This window comes from Trichomycterus rosablanca, chromosome 7 (genome assembly GCF_030014385.1).
Source record: "Trichomycterus rosablanca isolate fTriRos1 chromosome 7, fTriRos1.hap1, whole genome shotgun sequence".
NCBI classification, from domain to species: Eukaryota; Metazoa; Chordata; class Actinopteri; order Siluriformes; family Trichomycteridae; genus Trichomycterus; species Trichomycterus rosablanca.
In genome coordinates, this window is record NC_085994.1 from 2,045,017 (window position 1) to 2,065,960 (window position 20,944).

Sequence of the window (20,944 nt, forward strand, 5' to 3'; positions counted from 1 at the left end):
TTTACTTCAGTCTGTCTGCCTCTCTGGATTTAATTACTAATTTCTATAAACTCAGTTCAATATTTACAGATTAAATTACTGTCTCTCAATTTCTCATCTCTTCATTTTGTTTATTTTTGGGAGACAAAATCGAGCGGTCGCCTCTGAGTGCTCAGTGTGGGACAGGCGAAAAATCGCTGCCTGTCTGAATGTAGTACCACCTTAAATTAAGCCAAAGCCTTTAGGTACCACATTAAATTGATCAAAAACTACCAAACACCACATTTAATTAAACCAATACTCCTAAATACCACCTTAAATTAAACCAATACCCCTAGGAACCACCTTAAATAAAATAAAACCTTCCAAATACCATTATTTAATTAAATTAAACCAATACTCCTAAATACCACCTTATATTAAACCAACTTTCCATGTACCACCTTTAATTAAATTAAAACCTCTATGAACCACCTTAAATTAAACAAGACTTTCCTAGTACCATCTTAAATTAAACCCAAACCTCCAAGTGCTACCTTAAATTAAACTAAAACCTCTAAGTACCACCTTAAATTAAACCAAAGCATCTAAGTAATGCTATTAATCAAACCGATACCTATAAGTACCACCTTAAATTAAACCAAACTTCCCAAGTACCACCTTTAATGAAACCAAAGCCTTTAATTACCACCTTTGTTTAAATCCAACCCCCAAGTACCACCTTAAATTAAACCAAACTCTTCAAGTACCATTGTAAATGATACCCAAACCTCCAAATACCGCCTTTATTTAAATCAATACCTCTAAGTACCACCTTAAATCGAGTACTTTTATTCAGTCCTGGTCTGGTGTAGCTGTGTCTCCTGCACCTGTCTCTCCATTCACCTCTCATACTAAATATAAACACCACACACACACTCTCTCTCTCACACACACACACACACACACACTCTCACACACACACACACACACACACACACACACACTCTCACTCACACACTCACACACACACACACTCACACACACACACACACACTCTCACACACTCACACACACACACACACACACACACTCTCACTCACATACTCACACACACACACACACACACACACTCTCACTCACACACTCACACACTCACACACACACACACACACACACTCTCACTCACACACTCACACACGCACACACACACACACACACACACTCTCACTCACACACTCACACACGCACACACACACACACTCTCTCTCACACACACACACACACACACACACACACGTACAGTAGAGCAGCGCTGGATCTCAGGAGTGGATTTGGAACACAGCCGGGTTAGTGTGGTTCAGCTCGTGTTACTTTCTGCTCTTCTGTAACGCCGCCAATCTGACATTACGCAGGACAGAAATAACTGATTAATCCGGCACCGGCACCGGCCGGACTATCATCAAAACCCCTGACGGGACTGGGTTAACGTCACACACACACACACTCACACACACACACACACTCACACACACAGGTCCTAACAACTGGAAGAAGAGGTCAGAGTGGAAGAGCTGGAAAACTCTAATAAATCATGAACTCTAATACAAATTTTAAATGAAACCAAAACCTCTAAGTACCATCTTAAATTAAATCAATACCTCTAAGTACCACCTTAAATTAAATCAGTACCTCTAAGTACCACCTAAAATTAAACTGATAACTCTAAATACAACCTTGAATTAAACCAAACAATTTAAGTTCCACCTTTAATTAAGCCAAACCCTTCAGTACCACCTTAAATTAAACCAAAACCTCTAAGTACCACCTTTAATTAAACCAAACCTCAAAATACCATCTTTAATTAAACGGATACCTCCAAGTACCACCTTAAATATAACCAAACTTTTCAGGTACCATCTTAAATTAAACTGAACCCTCCAAGTACCAACTTAAATGTAACCAAAACTTCTGAATATCACCTTAAAATAAACTGATACCTCCAAGTACCACCTTAAATTAAATGGATACCTCTAAATACCACCTTAAATTAAACCTAAACCTTCAAACACCACCTTTAGTTTAATTAATACCTCTAAGTACCACCTTAAATTAAGCCAAACTTTCCAAGTACCACCTTTAATTAAGCCAAACCCTCCAAGTACCACCTTAAATTAAACCAAACTTTTCAAGTACCACCTTAAATTAAACTAAAACCTCTATGTACCACCTTAAATTAAACCAAAACCTCTAAGTACCACCTTAAATTACACCAACTCTTCACGTACCACCTTTAATTAAGCCAAACCCTCTAAGTACCACCTTAAATTAAACCAAACTTTTCAGGTACCACCTTAAATTAAACCAAACTTTTCAAGTACCACCTTAAATTAAACTAAAACCTTTAAACACCACTTTAATTAAATCGATACCTCTAAGTGCCACCTTAAATATAACTACACTCTTCAACTACCACTTTTAATTAAACCAAAACCTTCAAATTAAACCAAACGTTCCAACCAAAAGTTCCACCTTAAATTGAACCGATACCTTTAAGTTCCACCTTAAATTGAACTGATACATCTAAGTTCCACCTTACATTAAATTATAATTAGCTCCAGGTTAAGGTCCATTTTATTTAAGGTGTCCACATACTGTTGACCTGATAGTGTAACTCGGTGTGTTATGAAGCGCTGTATCTGTCCTCAACACACACAGACGCTTTGATCTATAACACCATCTCTTTATTCCTCAGAGACCTGCAGCACGTCCTGGGTGGCAACCAATCGAATCAGAGAGGAGGCGGGATTACCACAGCACCAGTGTAATAAATAGGGTGAGTCTGATTTGCCTTTGTTGATACTAATACAGTACTGGCTTTACTGCCGTCGTGGGTTTATTTCTTTAGTATGTACGAGCTCGGCAGGACTGATTTATTGATTGGGAACCTTAACTTGATGGAACATCCCTGTAATTCCTGCACCCGCCATGAGGGGCAGGAGGGCTGAAGGGGGCGCGGTTAGTCAGAGAGTGTAGTCCTCATTAAACTCGATATGCTTCACCTGGTTTGATGCTTCACCATTTCATCATCTCTAGTGAGCTTTTGTACTGCAGACGTGGTGGATTGAGTAGCTGGCTGTTACACTCAGTTGCTTCGGCACTCCGCTGCCCGGGTTCGAGCCCCACTTTAGGCTGCAACGCTTGCGCTGGACGAATAACCAACGTGATAATGCACTTGTTATGGCCGAATGTGGTCAGGAATTCATGTTAATGTCCGTGGTTTCTGACTAGGATGTCCATAGGATGAACAAGCTAATGGTCTGGTGTCTACATACTTTTGGCTGTATAGCGTATCAGCTGTTGTTAGAACGGAATCAGACTGGAGACGTAACACTTACGGTTTATACACTCACTTCTGGATTGTTGATGTTCTCGTCTCCTTGGTAACCAGGTTTTTGGTGTCATGGTTGTCAGTGGCGGTTTTATCTGACTCTAGACGAGTCGGGTGGAAACGGAGATCTGAAGCACTGACAGGTGTGTGTGTGTGTGTGTGTGTGTGTGTGTGTGTGTGTGTTGTACAGTATGACACGGCTGCTGATTTTAATTACCACCTTAAATTACACCAGCCCTCCAAGTACCACCTTAAATTAAACTAAAACTCTAAATACTACCTTTAATAAAACCAAAACCTCTAAGTACATCTTAAATTAAGCCACACCCTCCAAGTACCACCTTAAATTAAACCAAATCATCAAAGAACAACCTTTAATTAAACCCAAATCTCAAAGTACCACCTTAAATTAAACCGATATCTCTGAGTGCCACCTTAAATTAAATCAAACCCTATAAATACCATCTTAAATTAAACCAATATCTTTGAGTACCACCTTAAATTAAACCACACAATCTAAGTTCCACCTCAAATTAAACCAACCCTCTAGGTACCACCTTAAATTAAACCAAACCCTATAAGTACCACCTTAAATTAAACCAATATCTCTGAGTACCACCTTAAATTAAACCACACAATCTTAGTTCCACCTTAATTTAAACCAAACCCTCTAGGTACCACCTTAAATTAAACCAAACCCCCCAAGTACCATCTTAAATGAAACCCTCCAAATACCACCTGTAGTTAAACCAATCTTTTAAAGTACCACCTTTAATTAAACCAAACTCTCTCAGTACCACCTTAAATCAAACCAAAACCTCCAAGTATCACCTTAAATTAAACCAAACGTCTAAGTACCACCTTAAACTAAACTGAACCCTCAACCAAAACCTTTAAGTACCACTTTTAATTAAGCCCAAATATTGAAGTACCACCTTAAATTAAATCGAATCCTCTAAGTACCAGCTTAAATAAAACCAAACCATTCAAATACCACCTTAAATGAACTGAACTCTCAGAGGACCACCTTAAATTAAACCGAACTTTCCAAGTACCACCTCCATGTCCGTGAGTGTGTGTGAGTGTGTGAGTGTGTGTCCGTGTGTGTGTGTGTGTGTGTGTGTGTGTGTGAGTGTGTGTGTGCCCTGTGGTGGACTGGCGACCAGTCCAGGGTGTTTCCTGCATTTTGCCCAGTAAATTGTACCCACTGTGACCCTGACCAGGATAAAGTAAACAGTGGTAAAACTGAATACATTCTCTAAACCTTTAAGCTTAATTAAAATCCCTCAGAATGAATCTGGTCCTCTGAAGATCTTCTGAACGTTTCAGAACTTGATGGTTCTTATGAAGGTTCCTGAACTCTTTATTTATGATCAGAAATCCTCAGACGTCCTCCGTCCACGAAAGATCTCTAAAGATCAGAGTTTTATATCAAACAGCTTCAGATCTTCTCAGCTTCTAAAACGTCGTCTGGAACAAAGTCTCACCAAAACGCTTCAGAACTCATCAGATCCTTTAAGGACTCCAGAAATCTGAGGCTCTGAAGTTCAAAGTGATAAAAAAAACTTAAAGTAATAAAATGAATAATTCCTTAAAACGTTTCAGAACTCGTCAGTTTCTCAGCAAAAAAGTTGTTAGTTAATTAGGAGGAGGTCTGTGGAACTCCTGAGGTCCTGTAGGTTTATGTTGGGTTCCTGTAGAGGGTCTGTTAGGTTCCTATAAGCTTTCAGTAGGGTTCCTCTAAGGTTGCTGTAGGGTTTCTGTAGGGTTCCTGTAGGGTTGCTGATGGGTTCCTGTAGGGTTTCTGTAGGGTTCCTGTAGGGTTGCTGATGGGTTGCTGATGGGTTCCTGTAGGGTTGCTGATGGGTTCCTGTAGGGTTACTGTAGGGCAGTGGTCGGCAACCTTTTTTGTACACTGTGCCAATAAAAAAAATTTAATTGAAAATGAAGTACTCAGTGTGCCATGGAATACATTAGTCATATAACACAAACAGTTGATGTGTATGTGACATAAACCAATTAATCAGCTAATTAAACTTACATGTCAGTGTGATCCTTGTCCCTGACTTTCTCTGCAAAGATGATCTATCTGTGGTGTATATGAGGTGACTTTGAGCTGAACACAGTTCTCAGAGTGGTCTGCAGTAAGCCTGCTTCGTGAGGGGCTGAGGATGGAATTCATGTGTGAGAAGATCTGCTCACACAGATATGTTGACCCAAAGACTGACAGCATCGCCAATGCAACCTTCTTCAAACAGTCATATTTTTCTGGCAGTGATGTCCAACACATGAACAGGGACTGTGCATTTTCTTTAGATGTTTCAAGTGAAGTCCGCAGTTCACAGAACTTCATTGTCCACAGAGATGAGCTCTGAAAGTCAATCAGCTGCATTTCAAAACCATCAATGCCTATCCATTGGAAAATTGACAAGTCCATGTCTTTCACACTAAGTTTGTCCGGATGAATGAGAAAGGAAAACATTGGTCCATGTGTCTGGAAATCTTGGAATCTCCTGGCAAATTCCAACTCAAGTTCTTTCATGTACATGGAAATGTTGGCTGTTCTGACTGAATTTCGAGTGGAGATTTCTCTCAAGTGTTTGAAATAGCGAAATGTCCCCTTTTCTATATCTTCTGCAAAAACTTTAAGCTTGGATGTGAATGACTTCCATGTCTCAAACAGCCCCATGACTGTTTGTCCAGCTCCCTGCATGCAAACATTGAGTTCATTCAAGTGTGATGTAATATCAGTCAGAAACATAAGTTTCTCAAGCCATCTGACATCTTCCAGCTCTGGGTAATTCTGGTCCTTGTCAACAAGAAATGCTTTGATTGCATCAATGCAGTTCACAAAACTCTCAAGCACTTTTCCACTACTCAGCCACCGGACACTGGAGTGAAGCGGGATGTCTTTGTATGCACAATCCATTTCATCAAGCAGTGCTTGGAACTGCCTGTGAGTTAAGGCAGAGCGAGCTCGCAGAAAATTCACGATTTTCACAACCGTTGCCATCACTGTGTTAAGATCAGAATTCGACATCTTTGCACACAGATTTTCCTGGTGTATTATGCAGTGAAATTTAAGAACAGGGTGCCCAATTTTGTCTTCAATTATTTTGACGAATCCTTTTTGCTTTCCCACCATTGCGGGGGCGCCATCAGTGGTGATTGCAACGATTTTTTTGAATATCAACGGCAATCCTTTCAAAATACTCAACAAAGGTTTTAGCCAAGTCCTCACCTTTTGTGGTGCCGTACATGGGTTTTAAACAGCATAACTCCTCTCGTACTCCAACAGAGTCACAGAATCTGGCCACAACTGCCAAACGAGGCAAATCATTAATATCCACGCTTTCATCAAGCGCAACGCTAAACACAGCGCAGTCCTTCAACCCGGTCACCTGCTGCTCCCTGATATTACCCGCCATATCTGTGATACGACGCTCAACTGTTCTTGCTGAAACAGGCACGTCTTTAATCCTAGCAATGATAGTGTTTTTGTTCGTCAAACCGTCAAACAAATCACTTGCTGCACAAAAGGCTTCTTTAATGTATTCTCCATCAGTAAATGGCTTTCCACGTTTAGCAATGCACTGAGCTATCTTGTAACTTGCAAGTGTGGCATAACTTTTACGATGGCTTAAATTTTGAAGAACACTCGTCTGTTTATAGTACCTTAAAATTGCTCGTTTGATTGATTTGTTTTTTTCAGCATCATCCCTAAATGAGCTTTGGTGCTTTGTCTCAAAATGACGGCGCACACTTGATGTGCGACTAACGACGCTTTCACAGCATATGGCACATACAGCCCGGTCTTTTTGTTGAATAAATCCATACAAATCTGTCCAGTCTTGTTGAAATGAACGAACATCCACTTTTGCCATATTATACTAAAGTTCGCATTGAAAGCCGACTCACTCCGACACCTTGATTACCTTAAACAAGCATAAATCATTCCACCTTAATTGGCCATAGGAGGAGGTGGCGAATGGAGTTAAGGTGGAGTAATTTATGCTTGTTAAGGTTAATCAAGAGGTAGGGAACGAGGCATAAAGTGTAGGGACGGATCCAACTAATAACTCGCAGCCCTGCACATAAAATACACTTTTTATGTGCAGGGCTGCGAGCGTGCCAGGCAAACGTGTATCGCGTGCCAGCTTTGGCACGCGTGCCTTAGGTTGCCGACCCCTGCTGTAGGGTTTCTGTAGGGTTTCTGTAGGGTTGCTGATGGGTTCCTGTAGGGTTGCTGTAGGGTTTCTGTAGGGTTGCTGATGGGTTCCTGTAGGGTTGCTGTAGGGTTGCTGATGGGTTGCTGTAGGGTTGCTGTAGGGTTGCTGATGGGTTCCTGTAGGGTTGCTGTAGGGTTTCTGTAGGGTTGCTGATGGGTTCCTGTAGGGTTGCTGTAGGGTTGCTGATGGGTTGCTGTAGGGTTGCTGATGGGTTCCTGTAGGTTTGCTGATCGGTTGCTGTAGGGTTGCTGTAGGGTTGCTGATGGGTTCCTGTAGGGTTGCTGTAGGGTTTCTGTAGGGTTGCTGATGGGTTCCTGTAGGGTTGCTGTAGGGTTGCTGATGGGTTGCTGTAGGGTTGCTGATGGGTTCCTGTAGGTTTGCTGATCGGTTGCTGTAGGGTTGCTGTAGGGTTGCTGTAGGGTTGCTGTAGGGTTCCTGTAGGGTTGCTGTAGGGTTGCTGTAGGGTTCCTGTAGGGTTGCTGTAGGGTTGCTGATGGGTTCCTGTAGGGTTGCTGTAGGGTTGCTGTAGGGTTCCTGTAGGGTTGCTGTAGGGTTGCTGATGGGTTGCTGTAGGGTTGCTGTAGGGTTGCTGATGGGTTCCTGTAGGGTTGCTGTAGGGTTTCTGTAGGGTTGCTGATGGGTTCCTGTAGGGTTGCTGTAGGGTTGCTGATGGGTTGCTGTAGGGTTGCTGATGGGTTCCTGTAGGTCTGCTGATCGGTTCCTGTAGGGTTTCTGTAGGGTTGCTGTAGGGTTCCTGTAGGGTTGCTGATGGGTTCCTGTAGGGTTGCTGTAGGGTTGCTGATGGGTTCCTGTAGGGTTGCTGATGGGTTCCTGTAGGGTTGCTGTAGGGTTGCTGTAGGGTTCCTGTAGGGTTGCTGTAGGGTTGCTGTAGGGTTCCTGTAGGGTTGCTGTAGGGTTGCTGATGGGTTCCTGTAGGGTTGCTGATGGGTTCCTGTAGGGTTGCTGTACGGTTTCTGTAGGGTTGCTGTAGGGTTGCTGATGGGTTCCTGTAGGGTTGCTGTAGGGTTGCTGTAGGGTTCCTGTAGGGTTTCTGATGGGTTCCTGTAGGGTTGCTGATGGGTTCCTGTAGGGTTTCTGTAGGGTTGCTGATTGGTTTCTGTAGGGTTTCTGTAGGGTTGCTGTAGGGTTGCTGTAGGGTTCTTGTAGGGTTGCTGCAGGGTTTCTGTAGGGTTGCTGATTGGTTCCTGTAGGGTTTCTGTAGGGTTGCTGATTGGTTTCTGTAGGGTTCCTGTAGGGTTGCTGTAGGGTTGCTTATGGGTTCTTGTAGGGTTGCTGCAGGGTTTCTGTAGGGTTGCTGCAGGGTTTCTGTAGGATTGCTGATGGGTTCCTGTAGGGTTGCTGTAGGGTTGCTGATGGGTTCCTGTAGGGTTTCTGTAGGGTTCCTGTAGGGTTCCTGTAGGATTGCTGTAGGGTTTCTGTAGGGTTCCTGTAGGATTGCTGATGGGTTCCTGTAGGGTTGCTGTAGGGTTGCTGATGGGTTCCTGTAGGGTTTCTGTAGGGTTCCTGTAGGGTTCCTGTAGGATTGCTGTAGGGTTTCTGTAGGGTTCCTGTAGGATTGCTGTAGGGTTGCTGTAGGGTTCCTGTAGGGTTTCTGATGGGTTCCTGTAGGGTTTCTGTAGGGTTGCTGATTGGTTTCTGTAGGGTTTCTGTAGGGTTGCTGTAGGGTTGCTGTAGGGTTCTTGTAGGGTTGCTGCAGGGTTTCTGTAGGGTTGCTGATTGGTTCCTGTAGGGTTTCTGTAGGGTTGCTGATTGGTTTCTGTAGGGTTTCTGTAGGGTTGCTGTAGGGTTGCTTATGGGTTCTTGTAGGGTTGCTGCAGGGTTTCTGTAGGATTGCTGATGGGTTCCTGTAGGGTTGCTGTAGGGTTGCTGATGGGTTCCTGTAGGGTTTCTGTAGGGTTCCTGTAGGGTTCCTGTAGGATTGCTGTAGGGTTTCTGTAGGGTTCCTGTAGGATTGCTGATGGGTTTCTGTAGGGTTCCTGTAGGGTTTCTGTAGGGTTCCTGTAGGGTTTCTGTAGGGTTCCTGTAGGGTTTCTGTAGGGTTCCTGTAGGGTTCCTGTAGGGTTTCTGTAGGGTTCCTGTAGGGTTGCTGTAGGGTTCCTGTAGGGTTCCTGTAGGGTTTCTGTAGGGTTCCTGTAGAGTTTCTGTAGGGTTCCTGTAGGGTTTCTGTAGGGTTTCTGTAGGGTTCTTGTAGGGTTGCTGATGGGTTCCTTTAGGGTTGCTGTAGGGCTCCTGTAGGGTTCCTGTAGGGTTTCTGTAGGGTTCCTGTAGGGTTTCTGTAGGGTTGCTGATGGGTTTCTGTAGGGTTCTTGTAGGGTTTCTGTAGGGTTCCTGTAGGGTTTCTGTAGGGTTGCTGATGGGTTTCTGTAGGGTTCTTGTAGGGTTTCTGTAGGGTTCCTGTAGGGTTTCTGTAGGGTTCCTGTAGGGTTTCTGTAGGGTTCCTGTAGGGTTTCTGTAGGGTTGCTGATGGGTTTCTGTAGGGTTCTTGTAGGGTTTCTGTAGGGTTCCTGTAGGGTTCCTGTAGGGTTCCTGTAGGGTTTCTGTAGGGTTCCTGTAGGGTTTCTGTAGGGTTTCTGTAGGGTTACTGTAGGGTTCTTGTAGGGTTGCTGATGGGTTCCTGTAGGGTTTCTGTAGGGTTCCTGTAGGGTTTCTGTAGGGTTTCTGTAGGGTTCCTGTAGGGTTTCTGTAGGGTTCCTGTAGGGTTTCTGTAGGGTTTCTGTAGGGTTACTGTAGGGTTCTTGTAGGGTTGCTGATGGGTTCCTTTAGGGTTGCTGTAGGGTTCCTGTAGGATTTCTGTAGGGTTCTTGTATGGTTGCTGATGGGTTCCTTTAGGGTTGCTGTAGGGTTCCTGTAGGGTTTCTGTAGGGTTTCTGTAGGGTTCTTTTAGGGTTCCTGTAGGGTTACTGTGGGGTTGCTGATGGGTTTCTGTAGAGTTCTTGTAGGGTTTCTGTAGGGTTCCTGTAGGGTTTCTGTAGGGTTTCTGTAGGGTTTCTGTAGGGTTTCTGTAGGGTTGCTGATGGGTTGCTGTAGGGTTGCTGTAGGGTTTCTGTAGGGTTCCTGTAGGGTTACTGTGGGGTTGCTGATGGGTTTCTGTAGGGTTCTTGTAGGGTTGCTGATGGGTTTCTGTAGGGTTACTGTAGGGTTCCTGTAGGGTTTCTGTAGGGTTCCTGTAGGGTTTCTGTAGGGTTCCTGTAGGGTTCCTGTAGGGTTTCTGTAGGGTTGCTGTAGGGTTTCTGTAGGGTTCCTGTAGGGTTCCTGTAGGGTTTCTGTAGGGTTTCTGTAGGGTTTCTGTAGGGTTGCTGTAGGGTTGCTGATGGGTTTCTGTAGGGTTCTTGTAGGGTTTCTGTAGGGTTCCTGTAGGGTTTCTGTAGGGTTGCTGATGGGTTCCTGTAGGGTTGCTGTAGGGTTGTTGTAGGGTTTCTGTAGGGTTCCTGTAGGGTTACTGTGGGGTTGCTGATGGGTTCCTGTAGGGTTCCTGTAGGGTTTCTGTAGGGTTGCTGATGGGTTCCTGTAGGGTTGCTGATGGGTTGCTGTAGGGTTGTAGAGTCTCATTATTGATACAAACATATTTTGTGTGTGTTTGTGTGTATATGTGTTTTTGTGTGTGTGATCAGGTAAAGCTGAATTAAATCCACTCAGGCGCCACAGCGAGTGTAAATGATCAGAAGAAGCAGCTCGTGTTTATGTCAGCTTAACAATGCATAGCAACCAGTAACACAGCAACTGTGTGTGTGTGTGTGTGTGTGTGTGTGTTACTGACTGTGTGTGTGTGTGTGTGTGTGTGTGTATCTGTGTGTGTGTGTTTTAGTGACTGTGTGTGTGTGTGTGTTCGAGTAGCACCTGTTTGTCTAAGCCGAGATCATGCACAGAATACTAAACAGTAACGTGCTGGTGAGTGAGTGTGTGTTTGTTTGCAAGTGTGTGTGAGAGTGTGTGTGATTTGATTAAACACACACACACACACACACACACACACACACACACACACTTGATTCTGTCTGTTCCATTCCCAGTAAAGAGAGCCTGGCTTCTGTACCTGTCGTTCCTAATAAAGGAGGTGTGGCCTCTACCTGTCAGTGTCAGTGAAGGAGGTTTTTTGTGCCTGCAGAACTTGTTGGCTGGTAATCGTGCACCCATTCTGATTGGCGGGCAGATGAATTGAATAATGAATGACCTCGGCGTTTCGGAGGGTCCCGTGTGGGCGCTGTGCCGCGCCCCTCGTCTCATAAATTAATCATCTGAACGTTCTGGAGGCCCTTTGATTAAAGATGAAATGACAGTGGTGGATATCTGTGGTTCCTGGCAGGACCACAGAGAACCGACAAGCGCTGGAACCGGACGGGGTGACAGTGAGGCGCTCGTTAAGATTTAATCGCCGGGAGGTTTAGTGTAGCGTAACGATGATGTGATGTGTGATGATGATGAGGGCAGATTAGACGTGGAAATTAAGGGACCTGAAGTGAGTTGAAGGTCCGTCGAGGCCTCAGGAGCTGAAGTTCATTTGGAGAGCGAGAGAGACATCATCATCATCATCATAATCATCATCGTCGTCGTCGTCGTCGTTTCTCAAGTTTTGTAAAGTAGGGCAGACTGAGCCCCGGAGGAGAGCACATCCCACACTCCCACACTTCACATCCTCATTCATTACACAGGAGCTGGAGGAGGAGGAGCAGAGATGAAGATGCTGAGATGATTGTCAGGAGTGACGAGGATGGACAGGATCAGGAACGAGGTTATCAGAGGGGCGGAGCAGGTTAGGGAGGAGAGATTGAGATGGTTTGAACGTGTACAGAGGAGTCGTTGAGCCCCACTGCAGTGGAGTAATAAAGATCTATCTGTTCATCTATTCATCTACCTACCTACTTATCTACCTGTCTACTTACCTACCTACATACCTACCTAAATACTTACCTACTTATCTACCGGTCTACTTACCTACCTACATACCTACCTATTCATCTATTCATCTATCCATCTACCTACATACTTATCTACCTATCTACTTATCTACCTACCTACATACATACCTACTTATTCATCTATCCATATATCTGTCTATTTACCTACCTACCTAAATATTTATCTATTTATATATCCATCTATCCATTTACTTACGTACCTACCTATTCATTTATACATCAATCAATTCACCTACATACATACCTATTCATTTATTCATCTATCCATCTACCTACCTACTTATCTACATATCTATCTACCTACCTACCTACCTACCTACCTATTCATCTATTCATATATCTATCTATCTATTCATCTACCTACCTACTTATCTACCTGTCTACCTACCTACCTACCTACCTATTCATCTATTCATATATCTATCTATCTATTCATCTACCTACCTACTTATCTACCTACCTACCTACCTACCTACCTACCTACCTACCTACCTACCTACCTACCTACCTATTCATCTATCCATATATCTATCTATCTATTCACCTACCTACCTACTTATCTACTTACCTACCTACCTATTCATCTATTCATCTATCCATCTACCGACCTACTTATCTACCTGTCTACCTACAGTGTATCACGAAAGTGAGTACACCCCTCACATTTCTGCAAATATTTCATTATATCTTTTCATGGGACAACACTATAGACATGAAACTTGGATATAACTTAGAGTAGTCAGTGTACAACTTGTATAGCAGTGTAGATTTACTGTCTTCTGAAAATAACTCAACACACAGCCATTAATGTCTAAATAGCTGGCAACATAAGTGAGTACACCCCACAGTGAACATGTCCAAATTGTGCCTAAAGTGTCAATATTTTGTGTGACCACCATTATTATCACTGCCTTAACTCTCCTGGGCATGGAATTCACCAGAGCTGCACAGGTTGCTACTGGAATCCTCTTCCACTCCTCCGTGATGACATCACGGAGCTGGTGGATGTTAGACACCTTAAACTCCTCCACCTTCCACTTGAGGATGCGCCACAGGTGCTCAATTGGGTTTAGTCCATCACCTTTACCTTCAGCTTCCTCAGCAAGGCAGTTGTCATCTTGGAGGTTGTGTTTGGGGTCGTTATCCTGTTGGAAAACTGCCATGAGGCCCAGTTTTCGAAGGGAGGGGATCATGCTCTGTTTCAGAATGTCACAGTACATGTTGGAATTCATGTTTCCCTCAATGAACTGCAGCTCCCCAGTGCCAGCAACACTCATGCAGCCCAAGACCATGATGCTACCACCACCATGCTTGACTGTAGGCAAGATACAGTTGTCTTGGTACTTCTCACCAGGGCGCCGCCACACATGCTGGACACCATCTGAGCCAAACAAGTTTATCTTGGTCTCGTCAGACCACAGGGCATTCCAGTAATCCATGTTCTTGGACTGCTTGTCTTCAGCAAACTGTTTGCTGGCTTTCTTGTGCGTCAGCTTCCTTCTGGGATGACGACCATGCAGACCGAGTTGATGCAGTGTGCGGCGTATGGTCTGAGCACTGACAGGCTGACCTCCCACGTCTTCAACCTCTGCAGCAATGCTGGCAGCACTCATGTGTCTATTTTTTAAAGCCAACCTCTGGATATGACGCCGAACACGTGGACTCAACTTCTTTGGTCGACCCTGGCGAAGCCTGTTCCGAGTGGAACCTGTCCTGGAAAACCGCTGTATGACCTTGGCCACCATGCTGTAGCTCAGTTTCAGGGTGTTAGCAATCTTCTTATAGCCCAGGCCATCTTTGTGGAGAGCAACAATTCTATTTCTCACATCCTCAGAGAGTTCTTTGCCATGAGGTGCCATGTTGAATATCCAGTGGCCAGTATGAGAGAATTGTACCCAAAACACCAAATTTAACAGCCCTGCTCCCCATTTACACCTGGGACCTTGACACATGGCACCAGGGAGGGACAACGACACATTTGGGCACAATTTGGACATGTTCACTGTGGGGTGTACTCACTTATGTTGCCAGCTATTTAGACATTAATGGCTGTGTGTTGAGTTATTTTCAGAAGACAGTAAATCTACACTGCTATACAAGCTGTACACTGACTACTCTAAGTTATATCCAAGTTTCATGTCTATAGTGTTGTCCCATGAAAAGATATAATGAAATATTTGCAGAAATGTGAGGGGTGTACTCACTTTTGTGATACACTGTACATACCTACCCACCTACTTATTCATCTATTCATATATCTACCTACCTATTCATCTACTTACCTACTTATCTACCTATTTACTTACCTACCTACCCACCTACCCCCCATCAGTTTGTGTAATAAAGCCCAGGCCGCTTCCTTTCATTAAGCACAGTCTTGAACCTCACTAAATAGACTGGATCATCGTCTGAGGGCTCCATAACTCTAAACAACTGGCAACACCACTGAACAGCAGACATATTGAAAATGAAATAGAAAGCACAAGATGTTTTAAACATGTTAGTAAATTGTTATTAATTGCACATAGATGATCCAAGCAAGAGTAAGCGAGAAGATTACGCAGGGAGAAAACAGACATGCGTAGACAAAGCAGGAACAGACACACACAAAAACATGTGTAAAGAAAGACTACACACACACACACACACACACACACACACACACAGAGACAGAGAGAGAGAGAGAGAGAGAGAGAGAGAGAGTGAACTTGAAAGCGAGAGCAAGCACGTACAGAAAATACAGGTCGCGCACGCGCGCACACGCTAAACACCAGCGGAGAGCATACAGTGGGGCCAAAAAGTATTTAGTCAGCCACTGATTGTGCAAGTTCTCCTACTTAGAAAGATGAGAGAGGTCTGTAATTTTCATCATAGCTACACTTCAACTATGAGAGACAAAATGAGAAAAAAAAATCCAGGAAATCACATTGTAGGATTTTTAAAGAATTTATTTGTAAATGATGGTGGAAAATAAGTATTTGGTCAATAACAAAAGTTCAACTCAATACTTTGTAACATAACCTTTGTTGGCAATGACAGAGGTGAAACGTTTCCTGTAAGTCTTCACCAGGTTTGCACACACTGTAGCTGCTATTTTGGCCCATTCCTCCATGCAGATCTCCTCTAGAGCAGTGATGGTTTGGGGCTGTCGCTGGGCAACACGGACTCCACAAATTTTCTGTGGGGTTGAGGTCTGGAGACTGGCTAGGCCACTCCAGGACCTTGAAATGCTTTTTACGGAGCCACTCCTTCGTTGCCCGAGCGGTGTGTTTGGGATCATTGTCATGCTGAAAGACCCAGCCACGTTCCATCTTCAATGCTCTCACTGATGGAAGGAGGTTTTGGCTTAAAATCTCACGATACATGGCCCCGTTCATTCTTCCCTTAACACGGATCAGTCGTCCTGTCCCCTTTGCAGAAAAACAGCCCCAAAGCATGATGTTTCCACCCCCATGCTTCACAGTAGGTATGGTGTTTACTCAGCATTCTTCTTCCTCCAAACACCACGAGTTGAGTTTTTACCAAAAAGTTCCATTTTGGTTTCATCTGACCACATGATATTCTCCCAATCCTCTTCTGGATCATCCATATGCTCTCTGGCAAACTTCAGACGGGCCTGGACATGTACTGGCTTAAGCAGGGGGACACGCCTGGCACTGCAGGATTTGAGTCCCTCTCGGCGTAGTGTGTTACTGATGGTAGCCTTTGTTACTTTGGTCCCATCTCTCTGCAGGTCATTCATCAGGTCCCTCCGTGTAGTTCTGGGATTTCTGCTTACCGTTCTCATGATCATTTTGACCCCACGGGATGAGATCTTGACCCCAAGGGAGATTATCAATGGTCTTGTATGTCTTCCATTTTCTTACAATTGCTCCCACAGTTGATTTATTCACACCAACCTGCTTGCCTATTGTAGATTCACTCTTCCCAGCCTGGTGCAGGTCTACAATTTTCTTCCTGGTGTCCTTCGACAGCTCTTTGTTCTTGGCCATGGTTGAGTTTGGAGTCTGACTGTTTGAGGCTGTGGACAGGTGTCTTTTATACAGATAACGAGGTCAAACAGGTGCCATTAATACAGGTAACGAGTGGAGGACAGAAGAGCTTCTTAAAGAAGAAGTTTGTTATTGACCAAATACTTATTTTCCACCATAATTTACGAATAAATTCTTTAAAAATCCTACAGTGTGATTTCCTGGATTTTTTTTTTTTTCATTTTGTCTCTCATAGTTGAAGTGTAGCTATGATGAAAATTACAGACCTCTCTCATCTTTCTAAGTAGGAGAACCTGCACAATCAGTGGCTGACTAAATACTTTTTGACCCCACTGTACATATACAGAGAGCGCTCACACACATATACGCGTAGAGAAAAGAGGCGCACAGTAAAACTAATGCCTAGTTTACACTACACGATTTTTGCCCTGTTTTCGCTCGGCGACTGGTCGGCGCTAGATTTGGCAGCTCGGGAGCAACTCGGCGTTCGCTCGGCGATCAAAACTCGGCTCTCAGTCGCCATGTGTGAACTACTCAACAACTCCATCCGACCGGCACGCCGAGCGGATTGAGATTTCTAGCATGTCAGATATCTGATCTCAGTTGCACGTCTGGCAATGAGTGCTCTGTTGAACAGCCAATGAGAACGTGAGATACGGTGTGAGGTAAAACGCAAGAGAGGAGTGTAAACAGGGGCGTAATATAGTTTATATCAGAATACATCAGCACACACACGTTTTACAGTATTTCTGACTTGATCATTCTCTACAAAACACCCACACTGCATTGCAAACAATATTAATTAACCTCCAACTTACTATAGAACAATCCATACTGTTCGTGTTGCCAAATCCACTCAGATTCATTTATTTTTCCTCCTTGATTTTACGCTGCACATCAGCGCACAAACACTTTGATCACTTGCTACTTGTTGACGTGCATTTTTGGACGTGGTATCATTAAACCCCTCGTCACTTCTCACGTTTGTTTTCGTGACAAAACGTAATTAAATACTTCAGATTAATTGCATTAATTAATGCGTTAATTTTGACAGCACTAATATATATGTATATATATATATATCCATACACCTACCTACCTACCTACTTACATACATACTTATTTATCTATCCATATATCTATCCATTCACCTACCTACCCACCTACCTGTCTACCTACCGACATACCTACTTAGCTACCTATTTATCTGTCCATACATCTGTATATCCATTCACCTACCCACCTCTCTATCTGCCTGCCCACCTATTCATCTATCTATCTATCTATCTATCTATCTATCTATCTATCTATCTATCTATCTATCTATCTATCTATCTATCTATCTATCTATCTAATCATTTACTTACTTATAGGGGTGGGTTTATAAAATCGATTTTTCGATTTTAATCGATCTTTATTTGAACGATCCGATATCGATTCATATAAATGCGAGATCGATTTTTTTAAATACGCCCCTTTTTACGGTGCACACGGAAATCTATTACTATTGTTACCCCCTTTAATTTCGCGTGACCAGCCACTGTTTTTTCATGCAACGAGATCTGACCTGCACATCAGTTTAGCATGGCAGAAGCTCAAGTTATGACCACTACACAACTTTTTGCACTGATTTTCGCTCGGCTCTGGATTCGGGAGGAACTCGGTGTTCGCTCTGCGATCAAAACTCGGCTCTCAATCAATGTGAGAAACAGCGAGGGGAAACACAGGGGAGAGGTTGGAAACAGGTGGTGGAGCGCAATATAGTTTCTATCAGAATACATCAGCACACGCGAGATCGTTCTCTACAAAACAAAATATTTATTAACCTCCAACTCACTACAGAACGATCCATGCTGCTCGTGTTGCCAAATCCACTCAGATTCATTTATTTCATCAGCGCACAAACTTTGATTGCTCGCTACTTGTTGATGTGCATGTTTGGACGTGGTATCATTAAACCTTTCATCACTTCTCACGTGTGTTTTCATGACAGAACGTAGTTTTGGAGAGCAGAGAAGCTCGCCTGTGATTCCCCCTGGTAATAGATGGTGTAAAACTCCCCATCGCCGATCAGTCGTGTAGTGTGAACATTACAGCGACCAGGTGTTAGAGTGTCGTGTAGTGTAAACTTGGCATAAGCTGTTCAACAGCCAGGTGTATGTTTACATTACATTTACAATGTTGTAGCGTGTCAGACAAATGAAAGAAAACAGTAACATTCATTTTTTATTATTATTTCATTTGTCTGACATGCTACAACATTGTAAATGTAATGTAAACATACACCTGGCTGTTGAATGTTACTATTTTCTGTTTTGGATTAATTATTTATGTAAACAAAATACACAAATATTTTTAATAATAAATGTTCTTTGTACAATTATCACATTCGTTCTCTGAACATCTTTACATATTTAAACAAAACCTGTTAATGTAACTCAAATATGCCTAAATGTGTTGAATCGAAATTGAATCGAAAATCGAAGATCGAAGATCGAATCGAATCGGGACCTTGTGAATCGGAATCGAATCGATCCAGGAAATTAGTGGCGATACCCAGCCCTACTTACTTACTTACCTACCTACCTACTTATCTACCTATTCATTTATACATCAAACCATTCACCTGCCTACATACACACTTATTTGTACATCAATCCACTTACCTACTAACCTACTCACTAACCTACCTACTTACACACTTAATGACCTACTTAGTAGCTAGTTAACTACTACACACCACACCCACAAATCTACCTAGTTTCCCAACAGTGCCCCGTCTGCAATGAAACATGTATAAATTGGAACACACCATTCTCGGTATGACTTCTGTTCTGAGTCACCAATCCACCTTCTGCAGATGTTTGGGAGAGAGGGGGAAACATGCAAAACAAGAACCCACGTTGCTAAGCGGCATTCACTCTACCAGCTGCGCCCCCCTGATGCCCACGTTGCTGTATGTTCAGAAATTAAAAAACGATGCTGTTAGTCAGACATCCTGCTGGTCTACTGATGATTTGGTGGTGGTGGACTCTCAAACGTAATTATTATTTAAAAAAATAAATAAACAGAGTGCGAGAGGAAGTGAGGAAGGACGAGATAAACATGTTATTATTATTTAGTCGCTGAGAGACGAGGGCACAGCGAGCAACGGCTTCTCTTATCTCCTGTCGAACAGTGCTGTGTCTGAGAGAGAGACGGGTCGGCACGGCGCTGACGTCCACTCTTCTGACTCCTATCTGTCCATTTGTCTCTTTCCTCCTGCTCCACGATGCTCTCCATTTCCGTTTTTATCGCGCTCTGTCATCTCTCTACGACTCGAAATGTAATTAATTCTCTCTCTCTCCTCCACGCTCGGTCCTTCTGCTTTCCTTCTGGGTTAATGGCTCTTCTGGCTCTCTCTGGGTTTGGAACCGTCCGTGTGACCAGCGCCACTTATCGGGAGTTGTTCTCAGTGTGTCGCGTCGCCCTACAGTCACACCTCAGGGCCTCGATACCGTGTGGTTACATTTTTAACACTATTTGTGGCTCCTAGATGTGCAGGGCGTGGTTGGTGGTCATAGCCAATCAGTCTTCCACTGCTGGAGACCCTGTTGGCGTATGAGGAGGGTATATTCGCCTGAAACGTCCTCCAACCCCTTTTTATTCGCCCGTACTTTGGTGGGTTCGTGTGTGAGTCCGGTCTCGCTGATCTCCATGTCCCTCCAGTACTGTACAGGCTCCTCGGGCTACCAACCAGGGTCCTTACACAGACTTGAAGACCCCGCCCACTTTTTTTAGTTCTGTCTTTTCCCACCCAGCAGACTAGTGTCCGATTTTGTCTCTTGCAGGAACCCTGGGGGCGCCCAGCCGACCAGTAGGTGTTATCAGGGGAGTGTGCAGGTTTTGGTGGGTTTGCTCACAGCAAAAAGTAGCTCAGCGGTTGGTTAAGGTACTGGACTAGTAATCAGAAGGTTGTCGGTTCAAGCCTTGCATTTGCCAAGCTGCCACTGTTGGACCCCTGAGCAAGGCCCTTAACCCTCAGTTGCTCAGCTTGTATTCAGTCGTAACTGTAAGTTGCTTTGGATAATGTAAATGTAAGAAGGTCCTGGGTTTGATTCCCAGCTGGAGCGGTCCGAGTCCATTCAGTGTATAGTTTGCATGTTCTCCTTGTGTCTGTGTGGGTTTCCTCTGGGAGCTCTGGTTTCCTCCTACAGTCCAAAGACATGCAGTCAGGTTGAATATACTAGTCCCTTTAGGTATGAGTGTGTGTGTGTGTGTGTGTGTGTGTATGTGTGTGTGAACTAAGGGGTATCGTTGATCTGGGGGTGTGTTTGCTCAGTGTCGCTACCTTTTTCCTCGATGGAGCGGGTGGTTGGAGACTGAAACACCGTGTAAGTTTATCACTCTCGTTCAGCATCGCTCTCGGTTTCTATTATGGCTAAATTGGTCTCTCGC

At 43.8% G+C, this 20,944-nt stretch overlaps 1 protein-coding gene across 1 annotated transcript in view; it reads left to right on the forward strand.

Moving 5' to 3' along the window:
• sema6bb (sema domain, transmembrane domain (TM), and cytoplasmic domain, (semaphorin) 6Bb) overlaps positions 1-20,944 on the forward strand; it is a 137,414-nt gene that overhangs the window by 14,977 nt on the left and 101,493 nt on the right. Inside the window, exon 2 of the mRNA XM_062998835.1 lies at positions 2,714-2,794. Within this exon, the coding sequence (XP_062854905.1) occupies positions 2,714-2,794 (81 nt within the window). The remainder of the gene's footprint in view (positions 1-2,713; positions 2,795-20,944) is intronic.